This window comes from Pelodiscus sinensis, chromosome 3 (assembly GCF_052426305.1).
Source record: "Pelodiscus sinensis isolate ZL-2025 chromosome 3, ASM5242630v1, whole genome shotgun sequence".
Taxonomy (NCBI): Eukaryota; Metazoa; Chordata; order Testudines; family Trionychidae; genus Pelodiscus; species Pelodiscus sinensis.
In genome coordinates this window covers 78,861,677-78,882,270 of record NC_143054.1, presented here as the reverse complement: position 1 = coordinate 78,882,270, position 20,594 = coordinate 78,861,677, and the positions used below count along the sequence as shown (strand labels likewise).

The 20,594-nt window shown below is 45.4% G+C and overlaps 1 protein-coding gene across 1 annotated transcript in view; it reads left to right on the top strand.

Annotated features, from left to right (window-relative positions):
* The window catches only part of SEC63 (SEC63 protein translocation regulator), a 126,203-nt gene that overhangs the window by 22,307 nt on the left and 83,302 nt on the right, over window positions 1–20,594 (top strand). Inside the window, exons 4-5 of the mRNA XM_075923967.2 lie at window positions 9,832–9,944; window positions 15,404–15,465. Coding sequence (XP_075780082.1) covers window positions 9,832–9,944; window positions 15,404–15,465 — 175 coding nt within the window. The remainder of the gene's footprint in view (window positions 1–9,831; window positions 9,945–15,403; window positions 15,466–20,594) is intronic.

Genomic DNA, 20,594 nt, shown 5'->3' with positions numbered 1-20,594 from the left:
AGAGTGCACTTAATTTTGTAGTGAGCCCCGTTGAACTCACTGGCAAGTCTCTTTTTTGAGAAAACAAGTTAGCATGGGATTCCCTTGGAAAAGCTGAGTTATGCTGAAATAAAATAGGGAATAGAGTTACAGCATCACCCTTATGGTCTCTGGCCATGATGTTCCAAAATAAGGACCATTTATTTAATTAGTAATATAAAATAAGAAAATGATATTGTGGCAACTTGAAATTTCTCTTACTGCAGCTTTCTGTATTGTATGCTTGGTTGATAGATTCCAAATGAAAGTTAAACAAGCAAGCCATAAGGATTAGCTAAGCTAAACTTTTTTTTCTACTAGCATCCAGCATAGCAAACACCTTGGGAATTTACTTGTCAAATCACACTTCTCCTAAAATGAATAGAGAGAGTCTTTGCATTGCAAAGTGAATTATTTAAGTACTAACCAGTTGTACTACATGTACTCCCCACCCCTTTGCTGCCTCTGTATCAGAGGCAGCAATTTAGGGGGGAGGGTGGGCGGCAGCCAGTGCTGGCTTCCATTAGGGATGTTAGATATAATGTAATTGAATAGTCATGCAACTGCATGAAATCTTAGCAGTTACATGACTATTTGATAGTCCTGGGACAGAGCTGGCAGTCACTGTGCTTCTGGCCCCACTTCTGGGGATTCTCCCGCCACCCGGCACTGCTGCCTTTCTATCAGGCAGGCAGGAGCTGGTCTGCCAGGGGAGCCAGTTTAAAAACTAGCTTACTGCACAGACCTGCTGCCTTCCACATTGTGTGAAGCGAGCACTGGATATGCCAGCTCCCACCCCCCATGCTGCTGCCTCCATAGAGTGTCCCCATGACACTGGCTCCTGCCTGTCCCTCCTTGCTGCCTCCACAGAGCCATCACGCATGGGGAGGCAGCAGTGTGGGGGTAGGTGGGATGGGGAAATCCAGTGCTTGTGGGGAACCTACTTGAAGCCAGCTCCTCATGGGCACCAGTTCCCGCTCCCCCCTCCTCTCCTCATTGCTGCCTCTGATAGAGGTAGCAGGTAGGGCAGGGGGGACGGGGACGAGGGGGGTGGGTGTGGGTGGAGTACATGTAGTTGACAAGATTAACCCATATATCCAGGCTTCTTGATTAATCATGTAGTTGACTACACATTGATATCCCTATCTCCTATTACAAACACTGAGGAAGGAGCTCTTGCAGAGACTGTGGCATTTAGAAGAGGGGAGTCTTCCTTCTCTGGCTAATCCCCAGTTTGTTTGTTTGTTTTTTAAGAAAAAAATTAAGATTCATAAGAAAAAAGTGAAGTGATTGGAGAGTAAGAAAAATGTGAAAATGTTTCTCCTCATCCAGCTTGAACTCCTTGGAGGAAGGGAATTATCTGGCTCATGCCTGGTTTACAGTATGAGGTTAGAAATAAGTTAGCTGCATTAAGTTGATTTTATCATACTGTATCTACTCCACCAAGCCCTTTCTGCTGACCACTGTATTCTACCTTGACAAGAGGAGTAGTGCTAAATTCAATCTACCAGGGATGAATTTTGGGTAGCATAGACCCAGCACTGTTCAAACTGATGTTCTTAGACTCTGGGAGGTATCCCACAGTGCCCCGATCTGACAGCTTTGGCCAGCACTTTCAGCTCTGCTACTCCCAGGAAAAAGTCCTGAGTATGCAGGAAAAGCCCTGGGAACTTTTGAATTTCACTTCCTGTTTGGCTAGGGTGGCGATCCCAGCAGTATACCTGACCATGAATGTGGAGCATGGCAAATGAGCTCCAGCATGGAGCTTGCAGGAGATCCTGGATCTAATTGCTGTGTGGGAAACAGCAGAAAAAATGCTGATATCTATGCCAGAATTGCACAGGACATGGTGAAAAAAGGACACAGCAGAGACTCTCAGCAGTGCTGCAAGAAAACAAAGAAGCTTAAGGAAGCATACCAGGAGGCAAAAGATTGCTTTGGGTCAGAGCCACAGACATTCCACTTTTACTGTGTGCCATTCTAGTGAGGGACCAGACCAGTATCCCAGGACTGTCTGTGGGTACCTCCCAAGTGACTCTTCAAGCAGACTGGAGCCGCAACGAGGAGGAAATTGTAGACGAAGAGGAGGAGACTGTGCAGCAGGCAAGCAGAGGATCAGTTCTACCCAACTGCCAGCATCTTTTTCTAACTCTGGAGCCAATCCCTTCCTGGGACCTACTGTTGTTGGATCCTGATGTTAGGGAAGGCACCTCTGGTGAGTGCACATTTTGTAATAACTTAACATAGTTAAATGTAATTAGGTTAATGTTTGATCTTCCCTGAATGATTGGGATAGTGGTAACTAATCCCACGACATGGATGGTACTCTCCCGAAAAGTTTGTTTACGTGCCTGGGGATAGAGTGGGAATTGTCTGTGCACATCTCTACAAAGCTCTCATGAAGGTACTCTGCTCTCCTTCTCAGGTTTCTTCAGAGGGCTTCCTTATTCCATCCTCCATGGTATAGGAGACTTTTCCATGCCAAGCCAGCAGTAAGTGATCTGGCATAATTGCAAGCACAAAACAAAGCAGTGTAAGATCCTGGCCACATTGATGCAGCAGCTGCTCCCTCTCACGGTTTCTGATTTGGAGAAGACCAGTATTTTGCATGGTGACCTGGGTGAAATGGGGAAGTTCTGTAATTGATAGTACTGAGGTAATTCACCGCCATTTTCTCATCCTCAGCAAATCATGACCCCAGGTGTGCTGTCTTATTTGTGATGGAATGGATCATCCCGGAGAACAGCCATGCTATACAGGAGGCAGGATGACCCTGTGCTGACTGTTCTCATCTGTACCCCTCAACCCCAAACCCCTGACCCTCTTCATATTGCTGTGGCAAAGGAGGCCTGCTGTTTGGAAGCATGCTCTGTGTGTGTGGGGGCGTGTGACCCAATGCTGACTGGGCTCACCTGTGCTCCTCTAACCCAAATCTATATATGGCCTCGGGTCATCTTCTCTAAGGCGTCCTAACAGGTCCATGACTGTACGTTCAAACAGGACCTCTATGAAGGAAAGAGGTATTAACAGTGCCCTCAAATGGGGCTGAGAACTGTGCAGCTGACATTCTGGATACGATGCACAATACCTGTGTACATCTTCATGCATTCCAGGCCAGAAGAATCTTCATAGGATCTGTGTTTCGGTCTTTTCTACTCCTAAGTGCACCCCCAAAAAGATGACCATGGGAGAAGCTCAACACAGCTTTCTGGTGTTTTGGTACCAGGAGCTGCTGTACCTCCTTCCTCTGTACTGATGCAATCCAGTACAGGAGATCCTTCTTTATTATGAAGTAGGGTCCAGCTCCCTGGGTTTTCCCTTCCTCCGGGACTCCATCTATTTCTGTCACTTCCTTCCTTATGTTGTCATACCTGTGGTCTTGAGCTTGATTCTGTCTGAAATTTTCCCTCCTGGGGCTAATCTATCGGAGTTCTGGGGGACCAGTCTCAGTTGCCTGTGTCTGTTGGGAGGTATTAGAATAAGGTCAGGTTGATTAGCTTACAGGCCTGTAGATTGGATCAGCTGCGGGCCTGATTCCTGACAGTAGGTGCGGGGAGCAGACACACATGTATTCTTATTTACACCATATCATCTAGCCTTTGTCCTTTCATATGGCCTTTTGGGGTATAGAGGAGACTAACCTTATTAAAGGACTGTGGTTTTCTGGTGAATGCAGTGAGTCATCTCCAACCATCTCAGTAACTTCTGCTTTCAGAAGTGATCCTGAACACAAGGTATTTGTTCACTTAGGAGAGGCTCAACAGAAGATCCTCTCTAACAGTACAGACTGTAGGATATAGAGAGAAGGGGTTATGAAGAAAGAATTTCCTTTTCATCTGTGAATTTTCTTTCAAATGCCCTCTATGTCTAATAGTCTGGTCCACTTACAGAGGTTAAACATTGTCCCAGAATTGAAATAATTGGTTTTCTTTGTCCAGTAGCCAAATGCAAATTTTGGCAGTACCTTGTTTTGGTATCCATATGATATGTGTGACTAGAAGTACACAGCTACTTCCCTAGAAAGTTGTCTTGATGGTTACTGAAAATAAGAAACGGTTACTGAAAATAAGAAACGATTGTCATCATTTGTACAGAATTTGTTGAAGACAAGAAGTTTCACTAGTGACATATATACTAAATTGCTAGTCATCAAAGGTAGAGACAACACCCTTGCTGAACTAAAACAGAGGGGTGTGGTGATCAACCAAGACAGTGCAGCCTACTCTCATGAGGAAGCTGACAACATCTTTGTGCAATAAATTGTGATTGCAAAAGAGAAACAGCTGGAAATATTGGAATACTGGTGGGAATTGGATCATGAATTTGTCTTACTCTTGCGCCATTACCTTGAACAGAGCCTAACATCTTCAGTGAATATGGACCTCCCTCCAGTTAGAGAGCAGTCACAGAGATTGTGCTGCTTCCGGCGAGCTCTAGAAGATTGTACCAGAACTGATAGCTGTCCATGTACACTCAAGCTGGGATATAATAGTTTCCTGTTTTGGTCCCATTAAATGCATTGAATTGAAGATTCTGTGAGATGGATACTCCCTCAATTCCATCAATGCATTATGGGCAGCAAAAATTGGCAAAGCTTTCATGTAAAGGACCAATACTTAGTTCTTGAAAACTGAAACATTTTATAGAAAATGTAAAATGAGCACATCTTCAGGCACATGCTTGGAAAAGTGATTTGGCCCCAAACACACCACCTCTTGATCCATTGTAGTATGGCTGGATATATGATGCGTTCCAAATCTTTTAAAAAAAAATTGAACCAAGCAATGTTGTGCTTGCTCCCAGCTATTCTGAAGTTGATCAAGTACTCCTGTGAAGGTGACTCACCTTGTAAATCTGAGCTGTGGTTGCAGAAGTGGCAAACCAATGTTATCCATATTTTGTGAATGCCACGGAGGTGAGGAGTGTATGGCAATGACCTGACAAAATCAGCTGTAGCATTAGAAGATGAAAACAGCAGTGATCAGTAGTGACCTTAATGGTTGAGGCTTACCTGTCCCGATTAAGTAGAAGGGGCTGGAACAGCTCCCTGCCTGTTATGGGTAGGGGCTGCTTCAGCCCTGCGGTGCCCTGCTGTGGACAGAGTCTGCTCTGGATGTATGGAGCAGACCCTGTCTGCGGCAGGCTCGGTGGCCCGGGCTCATCACAGGCAGGGGGCCACTCCAGCCTGGCCATTGTGGTGGGGGAGTGGGATCTCCCCACTTTTCAGTTAACCAATTAAACAGGATTTTACTTCCCTATACAATTGTAGTTTGAGTGACAGAGAGCAATAATAATTTCTTATGCTAAAATTATTTGTTGAATATGCTTGAATATTTTCACATTAGAAAGAGTGGTCACTATCAAATGAAAATTGAGGCCTGTAATTTACCCGGTACCCTCTTTATATACTCCTATTATTCTCATGTGTATTATTGGTTGATAATGCAAATATTAAATACAGGTATTTCATATATAAGAACTATGCTGCCTTGATTTTGTATGCCCCATCTCATGCAAACTCTTAGGCTACGTCTAAACTATACCCCTGTCGGCAGAGGGATGTAAATTAGACGTATCAAAAGTGCAAATGAAACCGGGATTTAACTTTCCCGTGCTTCATTTGCATAATGGCGGTCACCACTTTTTTTTGAAACGGGGCTTTTCGGAAAAAAATGGCAGTTTAGATGGGGCATTTTTGACAAATGCCCTGTTTGGAAAGAATGAGGAGTACAGGATCTTTTGAAACAGGGCATTTCTGTCGAAAATGCCCTGTCTAACCTGCTGTTTTTTTTAAAAACCCCATTTCGAAAAAAAGCAGCATCCTCCATTATGCATTGCAGAGTGGGATATTTAAATCTCAGCTTCATTTGCACTTTCGATACGTCTAATTTACATTCCTCTGCCGACAAAGGGGTGTAGTTTAGATGTAGCCTTACTGATTATGCAAGAGGTATGGAGAGAGAATGATGAAATATCAGTCTTTCAGCATGCTTAAAAATGATAGTGTCATCATCAGGCTGATTCTTAATATATGGTCTTGAGAAATAGCATAAGCAAACAAGTATGAACCCTGAAACAAGATTGACTGCAGTGAATTATCTCCTCTGTTTTCCCTGATTAGAATGGAAAATGCATTTTTGTGTAGAGGAATATTTGTCTGTTTGCTAAATCTCTGTTGGTATATTCAGTTAGTATTTTTCAGCTTTGAGAAAATGTACTGGGGGGGTTCCATGGATGGGCAGAGTTGGCCCTAGACAGGCAGAGAGAAGGAGAGAGAGCCCCCACAGTATTGATTGTTGGACATGAGTATTAGAAAGGAAATTCACGGATAAAAAGGAAATCTTCCTTTTTACAAACCCACAAACAGTTGTTATATTTTGCAGATACGTCGTGGCATTTTTCTTTTCTTAACTGTGATCATTACTATTTGACCTGGCTTGTGTTTCCAGGTCTCTTTCAGGATCATGGTGGACAACAATATTGGCCTTAGATAAGAAGGAAATTCACTTATCTCTTCCTGGAAAATACTCTTCTCATCAGGGTTCTGTATGGTGGCAAAGTTGAAGGAAACACAAGATATGATATTGTTTATGGAGTGTTTTGTCTTCAAGACAGACATGTAGTGCCAGGGACACTGATCACAGACCTGGGTTGAGGAATAATAGACCTGCTCTAGTCATGACAATCAGTATGTCTGATAGGGTTTTTAAATAACTGGGAAGAACATGATTAGCCCTACTCCAGAAGTCAATTTTCCAGCTGTAGTTGGAGCAAGATTTCCTATTTCTTTGTGAGGGGGCAGATTCTCCATTTGTTAGAGTGCTTGCATAGGACTTGGGAGACTTGGGTTTCATTCCCTTCCCTGTGACAGACTTCCTAAGTGACTTACCAAGTTACTTAGCCTCTCTGTGTCTCAATTTCCCATCTGTAAAATGGGGATAGTTGCACTCTGTGCCTCACAGGGGGGTTGAGGATAAATACATCAAAATTGAGATGCTCAAATACTGTGGCAAAGGGGTGTGTGTGCCATAAAAGTACCTTAGATGTAGATATAGGCACTACCCATTGAGGAGGAGATGAAAACCAAGCAGAGGTTGGATTGGCAGAGTGGTATCTGCACTCAGAAGTATCTTACTTATTGAAAATCAATGCAGTGTGGTATTGATTGCACAGGTAACCTTAATTCTGGCACTTTCTACCTATTGAGTATTTTATTTTGTAACCTTAAAATTGTTAATGTTGTTTAAAAAAATTTAGGAAATTGCATATAGTTTGCTTTTACAAAAAAACCCAAAACAGTACCAAGTGTCATATTGACACCTATGTGGGTCATCACTAGGGTTGGAACCTTTAGCCCTACCACACAGGGCTCTGCTAGGTTATCAGCCACCAGCAGTAGAGGGGGATGGGACACTTTGCGAGTGAGTTTGAATGGTGAGACGCAGGAATCTTGGGTTCTGCTTCCAGGATTTTGAGGGAAGTGTGTTGTAGTTCTTTTCTGCTCTTTTTTCACAAAGTTTTGACTTGGCAACCCCAGTGTTCTCTTAGTGTGTTTACATGTAATATATGATGGTAGAGCAGCATTGGGCAAAATACAGCCATGGGCTGGATCCAGCACACCAAATCTTCCGATCTGGCCCACCATGATACTCTGGGCTGCCAGTCTTCGGAGGCCCACTGGGACCCTCAGGCAGGCTCCCTGCCTGTGGTGGACACTAGGGATGTTACATATCGGTTAATTGAATAGACAATTAACCTCATGAATTTTTATTGGTTACTCAACTATTCAGTAGTCCTGGGGGCAGGGCTGGCAGCCAGTGCGCTCCGGCCCCCACTCCCAAGGAGCCCCCAGCAAGTCTACGCTGTTGCCTCTGTATTAGAGAGAGCAGCATGGGATGCCAGGTGGGAGCTGGTCTGCCAGGGGAGCCAGTTTAAAAACCAGCTCCCCTTGCAGGCCGGCTGCCTGTTGTTCTGCACTGCTGCCTCTGTATGAGGCAGCAGCATGAGGTGGTAGCAGCCCCAGTCTAGGGTGGTGGTCTACGCTTCTGTACCTGGTGCGAGCCGGAACTGAGCCGAGTTGCCTGCCTAGCTCCTAATGCACTTTAAATGCAGGGGGTAGGTCACGGACCCAGCACAAGGCAGGACTGAGCTGGGCTGCTGGCCAGCCTGCTAAAAATTTTGCCGGGGGGGAGGGGGAGGAAAGATGCGTGTAGTCTATAGCAGTAACCTATAAGGTTTTGCTTATCAGTTAATCAACTACATTATTACATCCCTGGTGGTCACACTTCTCTCATAGTGGCCAGCTGCTGGGGCCATGTGAACTTCTGCATTACATGCCCCAAGGGGGGAGGGAGGGTCAATGCACTCTGCCTCTACCGTCAGCACAATTCTTGCAGCTCCTGTTGGCCAGAAACTGGCTAGTGGGAGCTGCTTGGGCTGTGCTTGCAGGCATTTGCAGCACATGGAGCCCTGCTCTTTCCATGGCATGTGCCACGCAGAGACACTCTGGCCCTTGCAGCTAGTCACTTTGAGTGTCGTGTGAGGACATGGCAGCCAGGGAGTCTTCCTGAGGGTCCTGCTAGCTAGCAGCTACCTGGTAAGTGCCTCCTGGCCAGCGCCTACATCTGCACTGCACCCCACCCCCTCCCATATCCCTGCTCCCTACCCAAGGTCACAACCCCCTTCTGCACCCAAATCCTCTGCACCCTGCCCTTGCTCACAACTCTTACCTAGATCCTACACCCCCAACTGCACGCCAATTCTTTACCCTGAGCTTTCTGCACCCAACCTCTATCCCAGACCCTGCGCCTCCTACATTGATATAATAAAAAAGTGTGGCCCTTCACCACTTACCAAATTTGTGGAGTGACACCCCTTCAAAATGTATTGCCTACCCCGCGTTAGAGATTTTGTATGTCCGGCACATAAGAATGATCCCACTTCCCATTCTGTAGGTATACTGCTATGATAAGCCCATTGTAAAGGGTCTGTGGACCTTAGCATGAAGTACATTTGGAAAATATATTTGTGCTGTCCTGAAAACTTCTTTGCGTAGTAAGTTTCACAGGTCTGACACACTCTGGGGGGAAAAAAATGGATCATTCAGAACACAGATGGAAATTGTTGTCTAGAAATTTGGGTTTGTTATCATTAGGTGGAATTTACCATGCTTTGTGGGAGGAGATACTGTACTTTTTCCCTCAGTGTGTTAACACAATATATGAGTTAGGAAAAAGAACAGTTTTGAATTATCCAGGCTATGGAAGCTATCTAAACTAGAAGGAATTTCAGGGGGTGATGCATTCTTCTGGTGCCAGGGCCAGTCTGGTTCTTCCTCAAACTACAAACAAGCTGAAGTACCCTTATAGTGACCGGCTGAACTTACTGTCCAGGGATTAGAGATCTTGAGGTAAACATTGAAAGGTGTTTCTTGATCACTACATATGTTCAGAGGAATGTTGGAGTTATATCAATTGAAGAAGAAAATCCAGCTTTTTGATGGATGAACAAGATCATTTAGAAATTCCCTTCTAATTGTCAGTCTTCTGAAAATTTTCAGTGTTAAGTTGCAGCATGCTGTTTTTAATTCTGTACGTTTAATGATATTTTGCTTTTATAAAATGGAAATACTTTGAATGCATGTTTTAGTATGATCAAGAAAGCTGTTGGAATAGAATTCCCTACCCTTATGCTGTTTGCAATATATTTCTAAGCCAATCAAAGAAAACATGTTATGGAGAGTACAAACATGGTAGAATATACTTGGGTGTAGTGTTTGATAATACAGTACTAACATGAAGCTTTTCTTTTAAGGGAGCAACTGTATTGGAAATTAAAAAGCAGTATCGTGCACTGTCACTAAAATATCATCCAGATAAAGGAGGAGATGAAGTTATGTTCATGAGGATTGCAAAGGCTTATGCAGCGTAAGTTCCTGGCTATTTCAGCGTAGGAGTTTGGTATGGGCGTGTTGAAAGGAAATCAAAATACAACCTTAGGATATCTTCAGTAACTCTTTGATATCATCTGTGAATATAATTTAATTAAATACATCATAAAGGTCAGCTGCTTTTAGACTGAAATCTGGCTCATATTAGCCAACTGAATTGTTTCTAGCAGTATATCAGTAAGCTCTAAATTGCTAATTTTGATTGAACTCTGACTTCAGATAGTTACTATGGTAAAATACTTTGTGTGATGTAAAGTTAGATTGTATTGAACACAGTGAGTGCAGTCTTGCTTTAATTTAAATTTCAGAATTGCCACAAAAAGATTGTTTGATAGTCAAGTGTTGTGTTTGAAGCCTCAATGTACTGTTTCTGGCAATAAAGGTAGCCACAACTGAAGAGAAGGAGACATTGTTTCAATTCTTCTGCTTTCACCCACCAATGGAGACCTTTCATTTTGGCCTCTGACTCTTTTTCTTTGGAACATTCTCTCATTACCACCTTTTCTTCTAGTGGCTTAGCTGGCTCCTTAACACCACTGCCTCCACAGGGGTTCATTTTTCAGTTACTGCCAATATTACCACTGGATCCATAAGAAGAATTGCTTCTATTGTATGATTGGGGTGAAACACCCCCCCTTTCCCTGACGATACAAAGCTGTCAAAGAAAGCTCATCATTTTCTCCACCTGCTGATCCAAGGCAATTCCAAGTAGTGTTGGAGAGAATGGCTAATAAATACTGTGTCAAGTGGATGTGTTGTCACTGGAGTAACCTAATTCCTTTGATATTTTCCTACTACAAGTGAGACAGGTCATCCTTATTTCAAGTATCCTAAATCAGATGGAGGATGTTTTGCTGTTTTCCCTTTTCCTTTCTACCAGCTCTCAAGGGAGTTTAGGAGATGTGCCAAGTGAGGAACATGAATTCTTCTACAAGAGAGATCCCTGTGGATGCTCTACTCCAGGTCAAGGTGAATCCCCAGTGCCTTTGATCGGAGATTTTGACAGCCATACCTGTCTGGGCTGGGTACGTGCTCTGCCTGCCTCATGAGCTGTCACTGTTTAAATAGCACATGCACAGCCTGGGCTCCTCAGTTCCTTTTCTACTGTCCCTGGCTAGAGACGGTGCAGCAGTCTTGCTATCTTCCTTTCTTCAACAACCCATTTTCCTCACTTGAACATAATTAATTAGTTGCTAGTTTAGAGTTAGTCAGCCTTCCTGTCATAGAAGAAAAAGGAAAAAAAATCCTTGTTTGCTGAACATGCTGGGTTCTCCATGATTCAAGACATTTCTCTTGCAGAGAAGCCATCCCTGTTTTGGGTGTCCATTCTCAATGTGTTCCCTGTGTGTGGGAGTCCCATGTCCCCCCAAATGCATAGACTGACAGAAGCTGAAAGCACAAACTTTTAAAGACTGGGAGCTGTGCCTGAAGCTCCTGTTGCCTCAGGGCTCTCTCACACCAGCATCCAATCCAGGACAACCTTTCACATCAGCAACACGCAGGAAGACTGCCAAGAGAAGAAGAGCTTCCTCCACTTCACCTGGCAGACATACTCACAGAAAGACGAAGCAGTCAATCTCCTCAGTGCCAACCAGACCATGACTCAGCAACTACAACACTTCAGGCACCTCTGACACTAACTGTGGGTCGGTGACCATTTCAAATGGTGCCGAGACAAAGGGCTGTCCGTTGACCGCCTCTCGGAGCACAACTGCACTTACTTCAGTAAGCCCAGTGCCAACTACCAGCTCAGTGCTGCCTGCTTATCCTGTAGCAGTGACATACTTTTGATCCTGCTGCTGTTCTTGAAACGTTAATGTTGGCAACATTGCCTTCTCACCCTGTGATGAAGCAGCATACAGCGTTGACCCACCTGGCACGACACAACTCTTAGCTGTCATTGTGTCATCACCAGCTCGCTCGAGCATGGTACTGAGTCCTTACTTTGCACCGGGTCATTCATTGTTGTTTAACACTGCTCAATAGCAGTTTCTCAGTTAGGCTGACCTGATTATATCCCACTCCCCAGGATCTGCCCTTCTAGACATGGACTTTTTATCAGAGCTGTCAGTATCTTGTTTTCAATCTCCCACAACCTCTTCCCACCTATGGAGGGCGGGGGAGAATTGAGGAGGAGGATGAGGACATGGAGGAAAGAGACCTCTCTCCAAACTCTTCCCTGCTAGCATATGGGGACCCACACAAACAAGCCACATCTGTCAGACAATACCTACCATGCCACACTCCCCCTGGATGGGACTGCCTATACCATTCCCTGGACACTGGTTGTACTGGGGCACAGGGCATACTACCTTCCCTCCTCCTCAGAGGCAATCTCACAAACCTCCCCAGCTTATCTGCCCCTCCCCCCAAGGTGGAGCCAGATCTTGCAACTGAACCCATACTTCAGACAGACAAATCTCAGAGGACATCTCACTTGAGTATACTCAGGCACCCTCTTTACCTCAAGAAGCCAAGTTTGCCAACCACATCTACTGACACATTCACTTTCAGGTCCTGCTGCCCGTGTACTCCGGGGCTTTCTCCGTGTCTCCCTGGTCTGCAGACCAGGAAGACGCGGAGCAAAGCCGCAGAGGGGCTCGGGCAGCGGGGCAACCCAGGAGTGCCTGGGCTGCTCCGCTGCCGGCTTCCCGGAGGCTTTGCTCCCAGTCTCCCTGGTCTGCTGGCCTCCAGCAGACCAGGGAGACTGGGAGCAAAGCCGCGGAGGACCCAGGCGGCGGGACCGCGGTGCGTCTCGGTCCGCCGCCCGCGTTTTCCTGGTCTGCTTGGGTGGGGGGGGGGGCGCAGCTAGTACCCCCTCCCCCAGCAGACTAGGCTTTTCTCCAGAAGCCTGTGGCAGAGAAGCTGGGGCGCTGCCAGTTGGTCCTGCAGCGCCACTCTGGGCGCTACTGGACCAACCCGGCAGCACCCCAGCTGCTCTGCCCCAGGCGTCCTGATTCAGTCACTGCTGGTCAGTTTCAGCAGCGGCTGAATCAGGACGCCTGGGGCAGAGCAGCTGGGGTGCTGCTGGGTTGGTCCAGTAGCGCCGCTCTTCGGCGCTACTGGAGCAACCCAGCAGCACCCCAGCTGCTCTGCCCCAGGCGTCCCCAAGTCAGCTGCTGCTGAAACTGACCAGCGCTGACTACAGGAAGCCCGAGGCAGAGTTGCTCTGCCCGGGGCTTTCTGGAATCAGCTGCTGATTAGTTTCAGCAGCAGCTGACTTGGGGACGCTTGGGGTTCTTAAGTTGATTCTGTATGTAAGTCAGAACTGGCGGTCAATTTCAGCAGCGGCTGAATCTGGACGCCAGTTCCGACTTACATACAGATTCAACTTAAGAACAAACCTACAGTCCCTATCTTGTACGTAACCCAGGGACTGCCTGTACTAGTCTCAGAAGTACAATTGATTTGCTATACAGCAGTGTTCCCTCTATTTTTTCCATCCATGTGTGGAATACATTTTATGTGCACAGAGGCATGTGCAGATGTGCACCACTAGTACATACACATGCTGTCAGCAGTGGGCACTATGAGTGTTTTGCTAATCGGCTGGAACTCAACTAGTGGACTAGGAGCATGAGCTGGTGCTGGGGGAAGCCAGCTTAAAAGCTCTCCAGCAGTGTCTCCACGTGGGGGAAGGGAGGCAGAGAGCAGCAGGGAAATGGAACGATTGGGGGTTGAAACAGTCCTACTGGTGCCAGTCCTACTTCTGCTCCTCTTCCTTTGAAATGTACAAGAGCCATGGGCAGCTTCTGTACATTTCAAAGGAAGAGAGGCAGGGAACCTGCTGCATCCCTCCCTTTGAAATATACAAGAGCTGTGGTCAGCTCTTGTGCATTTCAAAGAGAAAGCTGCAACAGGATAGTGAGCACCTCCCTTATTGATTGAGTAGTCGATGGAAATTCTGTCGACTACTGAATTAGCTGATTAATCGAAATTTAACATCCCTAGTTACAGTATCACAATCATGACAATGTGGCATGCATGTTCTATGTCAACAGACAAGATGGAGCTTGCCTTCATTCCTTCTGCATGGAGGTTATCAAGCTAAGGGATTGATTATGGTTAGGGTTGCTGCCAACACAGGATCACTATATTTGCTTCATACCTACTGGGCACTCAAAACACCACAGTGGACAAGCGTAGCCATTGTTGCACAATACAGCAGGAGAGCAAATTGGATGATACGGTCCTACACAACATTTTCCAATGCTGGTATTTTCCCCAACTCAATCTATTTGCTACAACACCGAACAAAAAATGCCCCAAGTTCTGCTTCTGAGCAGGCCTGGGACCCCACTCCCAAGGGAATGCCTTCACACTTCCATGGAATGGCACCCTTTGTATGCCTTCCCTCCTATATCCTTACTGAACAGGGCGATACAGAACACCAGAACAGACAAATCACATGTGATCTTAGTAGTACTGACGTGGCCCAGACAACTATGGTATTCCTTTCTGATGGCCGGGCCAGAGCAGTCCATGTCTGCAAGGTGCCCAGGCCTGAGGCGGACAGAACAGCCCCTGTCCATGGTGGGCCCCACAGGACTGGAGCAGCCCCCTGCCCACAGAGCGTGGGAAGCTGCTCCAGCCTCCACCAGTTAACTGGAATTGGTAAACCTTTCACATTCTTATTCTAGAGTATCTATTACCCCTGTGGGCTCCGAGTTCTTTTGGTAATTTTTGCTTATCATGATTTGAAGAATAAATCTCTTCTCTGAACCCACAGTGTTCATGTTCTTTAAGGGTATAATGAATGCTTCTTCACCATCAGAAAGAGCTTCCAGTGTCTTGGTACTTAAATCTTGTCCTGCTAAAGCTGTTGACTGTTGGTTTGAATACCTCTGCTGCTCACAGTTACAGTAGTGTCTCCCAGATTCTGTCTTTTAGGTAGCTAGGTACCTAATCTAATTTCATAAGTCAAACCAACATTTACACTCTGCCTAAAACCTGTTAGGCAGAAAATGCAGACTGTGTGTTTTTGATATAAAATGTCATAATTTGCATTAGTTTAACTGGGCTAGTTCCTTCAAAAGCCTTTTGTTTTAAAGTACATGTAATATCACCATATTTGCATTATTTTGAATCTTTTCTGGTTTGGAGTATTGAATTTATCTTATTTTAGCCAGCATGTATTGCTGTATAGCTATTAAAACTTATACTTTCTCTTCTCTATCTCCTAAGTCATTGAAGATACTACTACAACATTTTATGTCTTTCCAGATCTTAAAATATGAAGATTAAGTTTAGAATTTAGATTGTCTGCTCCTATGTCATAAATTCTGCTACTTTTAGACCATTAAACAAAATCAGCTGTGAAATATATTTAATGGTGCTTGATACTACTTTTTTAAAAAAAATAAAATACCCTGTATTAATGATGCAGAGAAATTTACTATACTGTTTACTAATGTATTAACTTTTCTTTATGATTAGTTTAACTGATGAAGAATCTCGAAAAAATTGGGAAGAGTTTGGCAACCCTGATGGGCCACAAGGTAATAATTATATGTGATATAATTTTTATTGTAGTTGCTGTGCCAGAACTTGTGTAGCACCTCAATACAGCTAAGTCACTCATCACTCATTGGATGTAAAATACTTTTTGAAATTTGGCTGAAGGAATTTGTCAATTATCAAAATGTAAAATGTTAGAAAAAGGGTTCTAGGATAGATGGGGAATCCAGAGAGGCTTTGCTAATTCAGACTTGTTTTAATTGGTTTGAGAGACATCTGTCTACCAATTTCAGCAAGAATTACAAGTAATAAAGAGTAGAGAGCATGAGGTGCAAGCAAAAAACAAGTGAATTTGTTTTAGTTATTTATAAACACTTCAAAAACACTTTCTTTGTCAGTATCAGCAAAACAATAAAAAGCACTCCCAAACTTGACACTATTCCACAAAAGATGTGTTGTAAGTCTCTTTCCAGGCATGATCAGAAGCTCAGAGGACTGGGAGTCCTTGTGGTTAGTGCACATATCTCCTGCAGCCTATCCGTTACCCTTTGCCTCAGCTTGTGAACACTTTTTCCATTTGCTCCTCTAGTCTGGAGCATACTTAGCAGCTCGGTGGGGGGAAAGGAGGGTGGGAGGCTACTGGTGCACAGTATTTTAACCTCTTCAGGCCTATTGTATGGGGTGTACACCCCATTCCACAGGCTGTAACAGTATGGCATTCCATTTCGCATAGCATGCTTCAAAGTCTAAAACACCATACTTTCCACATTGCACAAATTATTTGTATATTCTGGAATGTGACTGCAAGGGAAGCCCAGATCAGGTCTAATTTAATATCATCATTGCTTCTACTAGGCATGTTAGCGTGTAGTTGTTTAAACAATTAACCCATCAGCCTGGGGTTATTGATTAATCCAAACAACTACAGCAGTGGTTTCCAAAATTTTGGGCATCAATACCCCCTTTTTGATTTTTGAGAAATCCTCATCCCCCCCCAATAGCAGCAAAATTTGTTGAGCCAAAAAAAGGTTGCCCTTTAAGAGCAGAGCAGGCATTGCCCTTTTAAGGTGGCCATTTTGGAGTCTGCCCAGGGTGCTCCATCCTCCCCTGAATGTTTTTACCGGATGGGCCCTCTTTCTTGAAGGAAGGGGAGTATTGATGGGGGGGGGGGGAGGGGAAGGAGAGAGGGCTGGGTTGCCTTGCGTCCCTTCCCCCCGAAATTTCTTCACCCCTCTCCCCCATGGAGGCACAGGAACCTATAAACTACAGGCAAACTCCCCCTCCCCTCCCTGCCTGTATCAGAAGCAGCAAAGGGAGGTGGCTCCCCATGTGTGCTGGTTCCCATGGAAGTTCCTCCCCTGCCTCCCACAGGGGCTGCCCTCCCACAGGGGCTGCTGCCTCCCTGCAGATAGGCAGCACTGGGCTGCAGTGGCCACTGTCCCTAGGGGAACCAAGCTGCCCGCAGACAGAGGCTGCTCTAGCATACCACGGAGCAACCCCTGTCTGTGGCAAGCCCAGACCTACTGTGGATGGAGGCTGCTCTGCAGCACGGTGGCACTGATACAGAGGCAGCAATCTTTTTGTGCTCTTTTTGGCTTGCTTACCCATGCAGACAACATAGCAGTGCGAGCATGGAGCTTGTGCATCCTGTTGTGAATCAAGGCACTGTGATGCTGATGTTAATCTTTGTGCGCCTAATGGTGGAGTATGCTGAGAGCATATGCACGGCACTCCAGGAAGAGGATGAATCGTGGAATGCCATGAGTTGTGTGAATTGAAATGGCTACCAGCATTTGATCCTCTGGAAACAGTGGAATGCTGGTTCTGGTGCTGGCAGACAAGCACAGACTGGTGGGACCACATAGTGATGCAAGCATGGGATGATCAGTAGCGGCTTCAAAACTTCAGAATGTGCAAGGCCACTTTCATAGACTGATGTTGTAAATGTAGCAGTCGATACCATTCTGCTACATTTACTCTTCTGGGAAATGTGGATGCAACTGTGGAGGGCTTTTCTGCAATGGGGTTCCCTAACTGTGGTGGGATGATTCACGGAACACACATGCCCATCTTGGCTCTTGACGACCTTGTCAGTGCATACATAAACTGCACAGGGTACTTCTTGATGGTGCTGCGGCACTGGTGAATTACAAGGGCCATTTCCCAGACATCAGTGTGGTGTGGTTAGAAAAGATGAATGATGCATGCATCTTTTAGAACATTTGCCTCTTAGAAATCTGCAAACTGGAACTTTTTTTCGCAGTCTGGAACTTTAGAATCATAGAGGTGGAAATGCCAATAGTGATCCTTGGCAACCCAGACTACCCCTTGCTCCCGTGGCTCATGAAGCCATACAAACGCAGCCAGGACTGCAAGAAGGAGCAGTTCAACTACAGGCTGAGCCAGTGCAGAATGGTGGATTAATCTGCTTTTGGGCACTTAAAGGGAAGGTTTAGGAGTCTACTGACAAGGTTAGACCTCAGCAAAGGCAACATTTCCTTTGTGGTGGAAGCAGCCTGCTGTGTGCCCCATAATATTTGTGAGAGCAATGGGGAAAGTTATGTGGCAGAGTAGGAAGAGCACCTAACCAGTGAATTTGAGCAGACAGATACCAGGGCAATAAAGAGACCACAGTGCAAATCAGAGAGGTTTTGAAAGAAAATTTTATGAATGACCTGTTTTGAGAGTCATTCAAGTTGCTCTCAGTGAGCTGCCCCTGCATTCGGTGTGTTTGCCTGTAATACTCCGTCTCCCTCTCCCACTCTGCAGTACAAGCAATATAGAGGCTGTTCAGAAATCATGCATTTTTATGTAGGGAGCACAGCAGGGACTAAAAAGGAGTCGATGGTAGGACCCTCGGGGAAAGGGGAGGTATCAGAAATGTGAGGAAGACATGCTTTGTGTTGCCCTGGAGGTTGTGTGTGAGGCTGCCTTTGAGTTTCTCCCTCTTTGAGTCTTAGAGCCCCTGGGGAGGAGGCTACAGAACTGGGTAAGGAGGAAAAATTGTTCTGCAAGGGGTGAGCTGGAGCCTGTCCAGGTACATGTTTTGGAAAGCTGCCATGCGCTCCATCAGACATCGGGGTAACCACACATTCTGCTGCTTCACTTGCAGTTCCTGCATGCTCTCCTTTCCTGATGCTCCACTTGCACCTCCCCTATTCAGTAACACACTCCCTGTCCAAATGGGCAAAATACATCAGTTCCTTGAACATGTCTTTCCTTGTCCATTTTTGCTTTTGGACTTGTGCAAGCTGGACAGCTGGTGGGGCACACATTATAGGAGATACATTGTGGAGCCTAAAACCTACTCTGTTAATGGTATTCTGAGGGGGGACCCAACCAGTATCCCAGCACTATCTGTAGGTACCTCCCAAGCGACTTTTCAGGCAGCCTGGGGTGCCAACAAAAAGAAAATTGTAGATGAGGAGAACATGCAGCAGGCAAGTGGAGGATCATTCTCCCTGACAGCCAGGACCTTTTCCAAACTTTGGAGCCAGTCTCTTCCTGGGACGTATTGTTGCTGGATCCTCATGGAGGAGAAGGCGTCTCTGGTGAGTGCACATTTGTAATCACATTAGAGTGGTTAAATGTAACTGGATTTAATGTTTGCTCTTCCCTGAACAATTGGGATACCGTAGAAGCCAGTCTAGCTTACATGGAGGGTGCTCCCCTGAAAAGTTTGTGTACGTACCTGTACATGAACTGGGAATCCTCCCTGCATATCTACAAAGCTCTCATGAAGGTACTCTGCAATCCTCTCAGAATGTTCCTGGGAGAATAAGGAATTAGGATGCCTTATTCCATCCTTCACTGTAGGACACCTTCCCATGCCAAGCTTGAAGTAAGTGATCTGGCATAATTGCAAGCACAAAACAAAGCAGTGTAAGATCCTTGTCCCGGGCCACATTCATGCAGCAGCAGCTCGCTATCATATTCTCTGATTTGGAGAAGACTGATATTGTGTATGGTAACCTGGATGAAATGGGGGAAGTTTTGTAAGTGATAGTACTTAGACAATCTGCCTGTTTGCTGATCCCCAACAAATTATAATCCTAGGTGTGTTGCCTTATTTGTGATTGGCTTGAAGGGATCATTGCAGAAAACAGCCATGCTGTGCAGGAGGAGCAGTATTTAAAACTCACTACACACATCTCTGTCCCTCCACCTCAAATCTGCAGTTCTTCCCCACTTTTGCAAATGCAAATACATGAACAAACCATTCAGAGGGCTGTAGTTTGCAAGCATCTTTCCCATATTTTTCAAGCAGAAGCAAGACCTCTCTTAACAGGGTGCTTACCATGCCTGCCAGTAAACTGAGTTCTGCTTCCCAGTGCTCTGTTGTGTGTTAAACGCAAAATTCAGCCTTTTACCTAATATGAGGTTTGTTTTGTGAACTGCGTAATTCACTGTAAAAGAGCTAACATTCTGTTTTTAACATTGTATCTTCTGTAAACTCCATCCTTGTTCATTTTCCCCCCATGCAGCTGGAGACCTGTCTGTGGCATCTGCCTCTGTTCTAGCAGTGAAGCTATCGCACATTAGAAGGCCAAATAAAGAAGTACACATGGTGATATATTTAATGAGCTCATGCAACCCACCTGCACTGATTGAGTTCATCTCAATGCATGGAGGTGCACACTGTTAAGGGTAATATGCAGTGAAAGCATGCAAGGAATATGAGTGTAACGTGCAGGACAAGTATTGAGCCTTATAGAGGACCAAACAGATTTGATGAGGCATCTGGCAGAGGTTCAGTAAAGTCAGTTAGACTTCAGAAATCTCTCTGCACTCATTGATAAACCATCTGCCCATGTCACCAAGTTACATATCTTCCTCTCCTTAGAATGTGGAGAGGGAGAAGGGAGGAGGAAGCTTCAGGATGCCTTTCACTCAACTCTAGAGGTTATCTCAGGAAGCAGAAGGCTGTCTGATCCATACACAGGGCAATTATAATTAGCCATGTGGCTTTGTACTCTTCTTCCCCACTCTCCCATGTTATCAGACCCTTGTTACATCCACGATTCCTTTTCTACTCAGTGAAACCCATGTTCACTGTGTAGCCTAAATAATAATGCATGAATTCAGAAGAATAGGATCTTGATTCATGGTGCCAACAGTGGTTGGGGAGGGAGAATAGGTTTATAGAGCAGTACATGTACAACTGGACAAC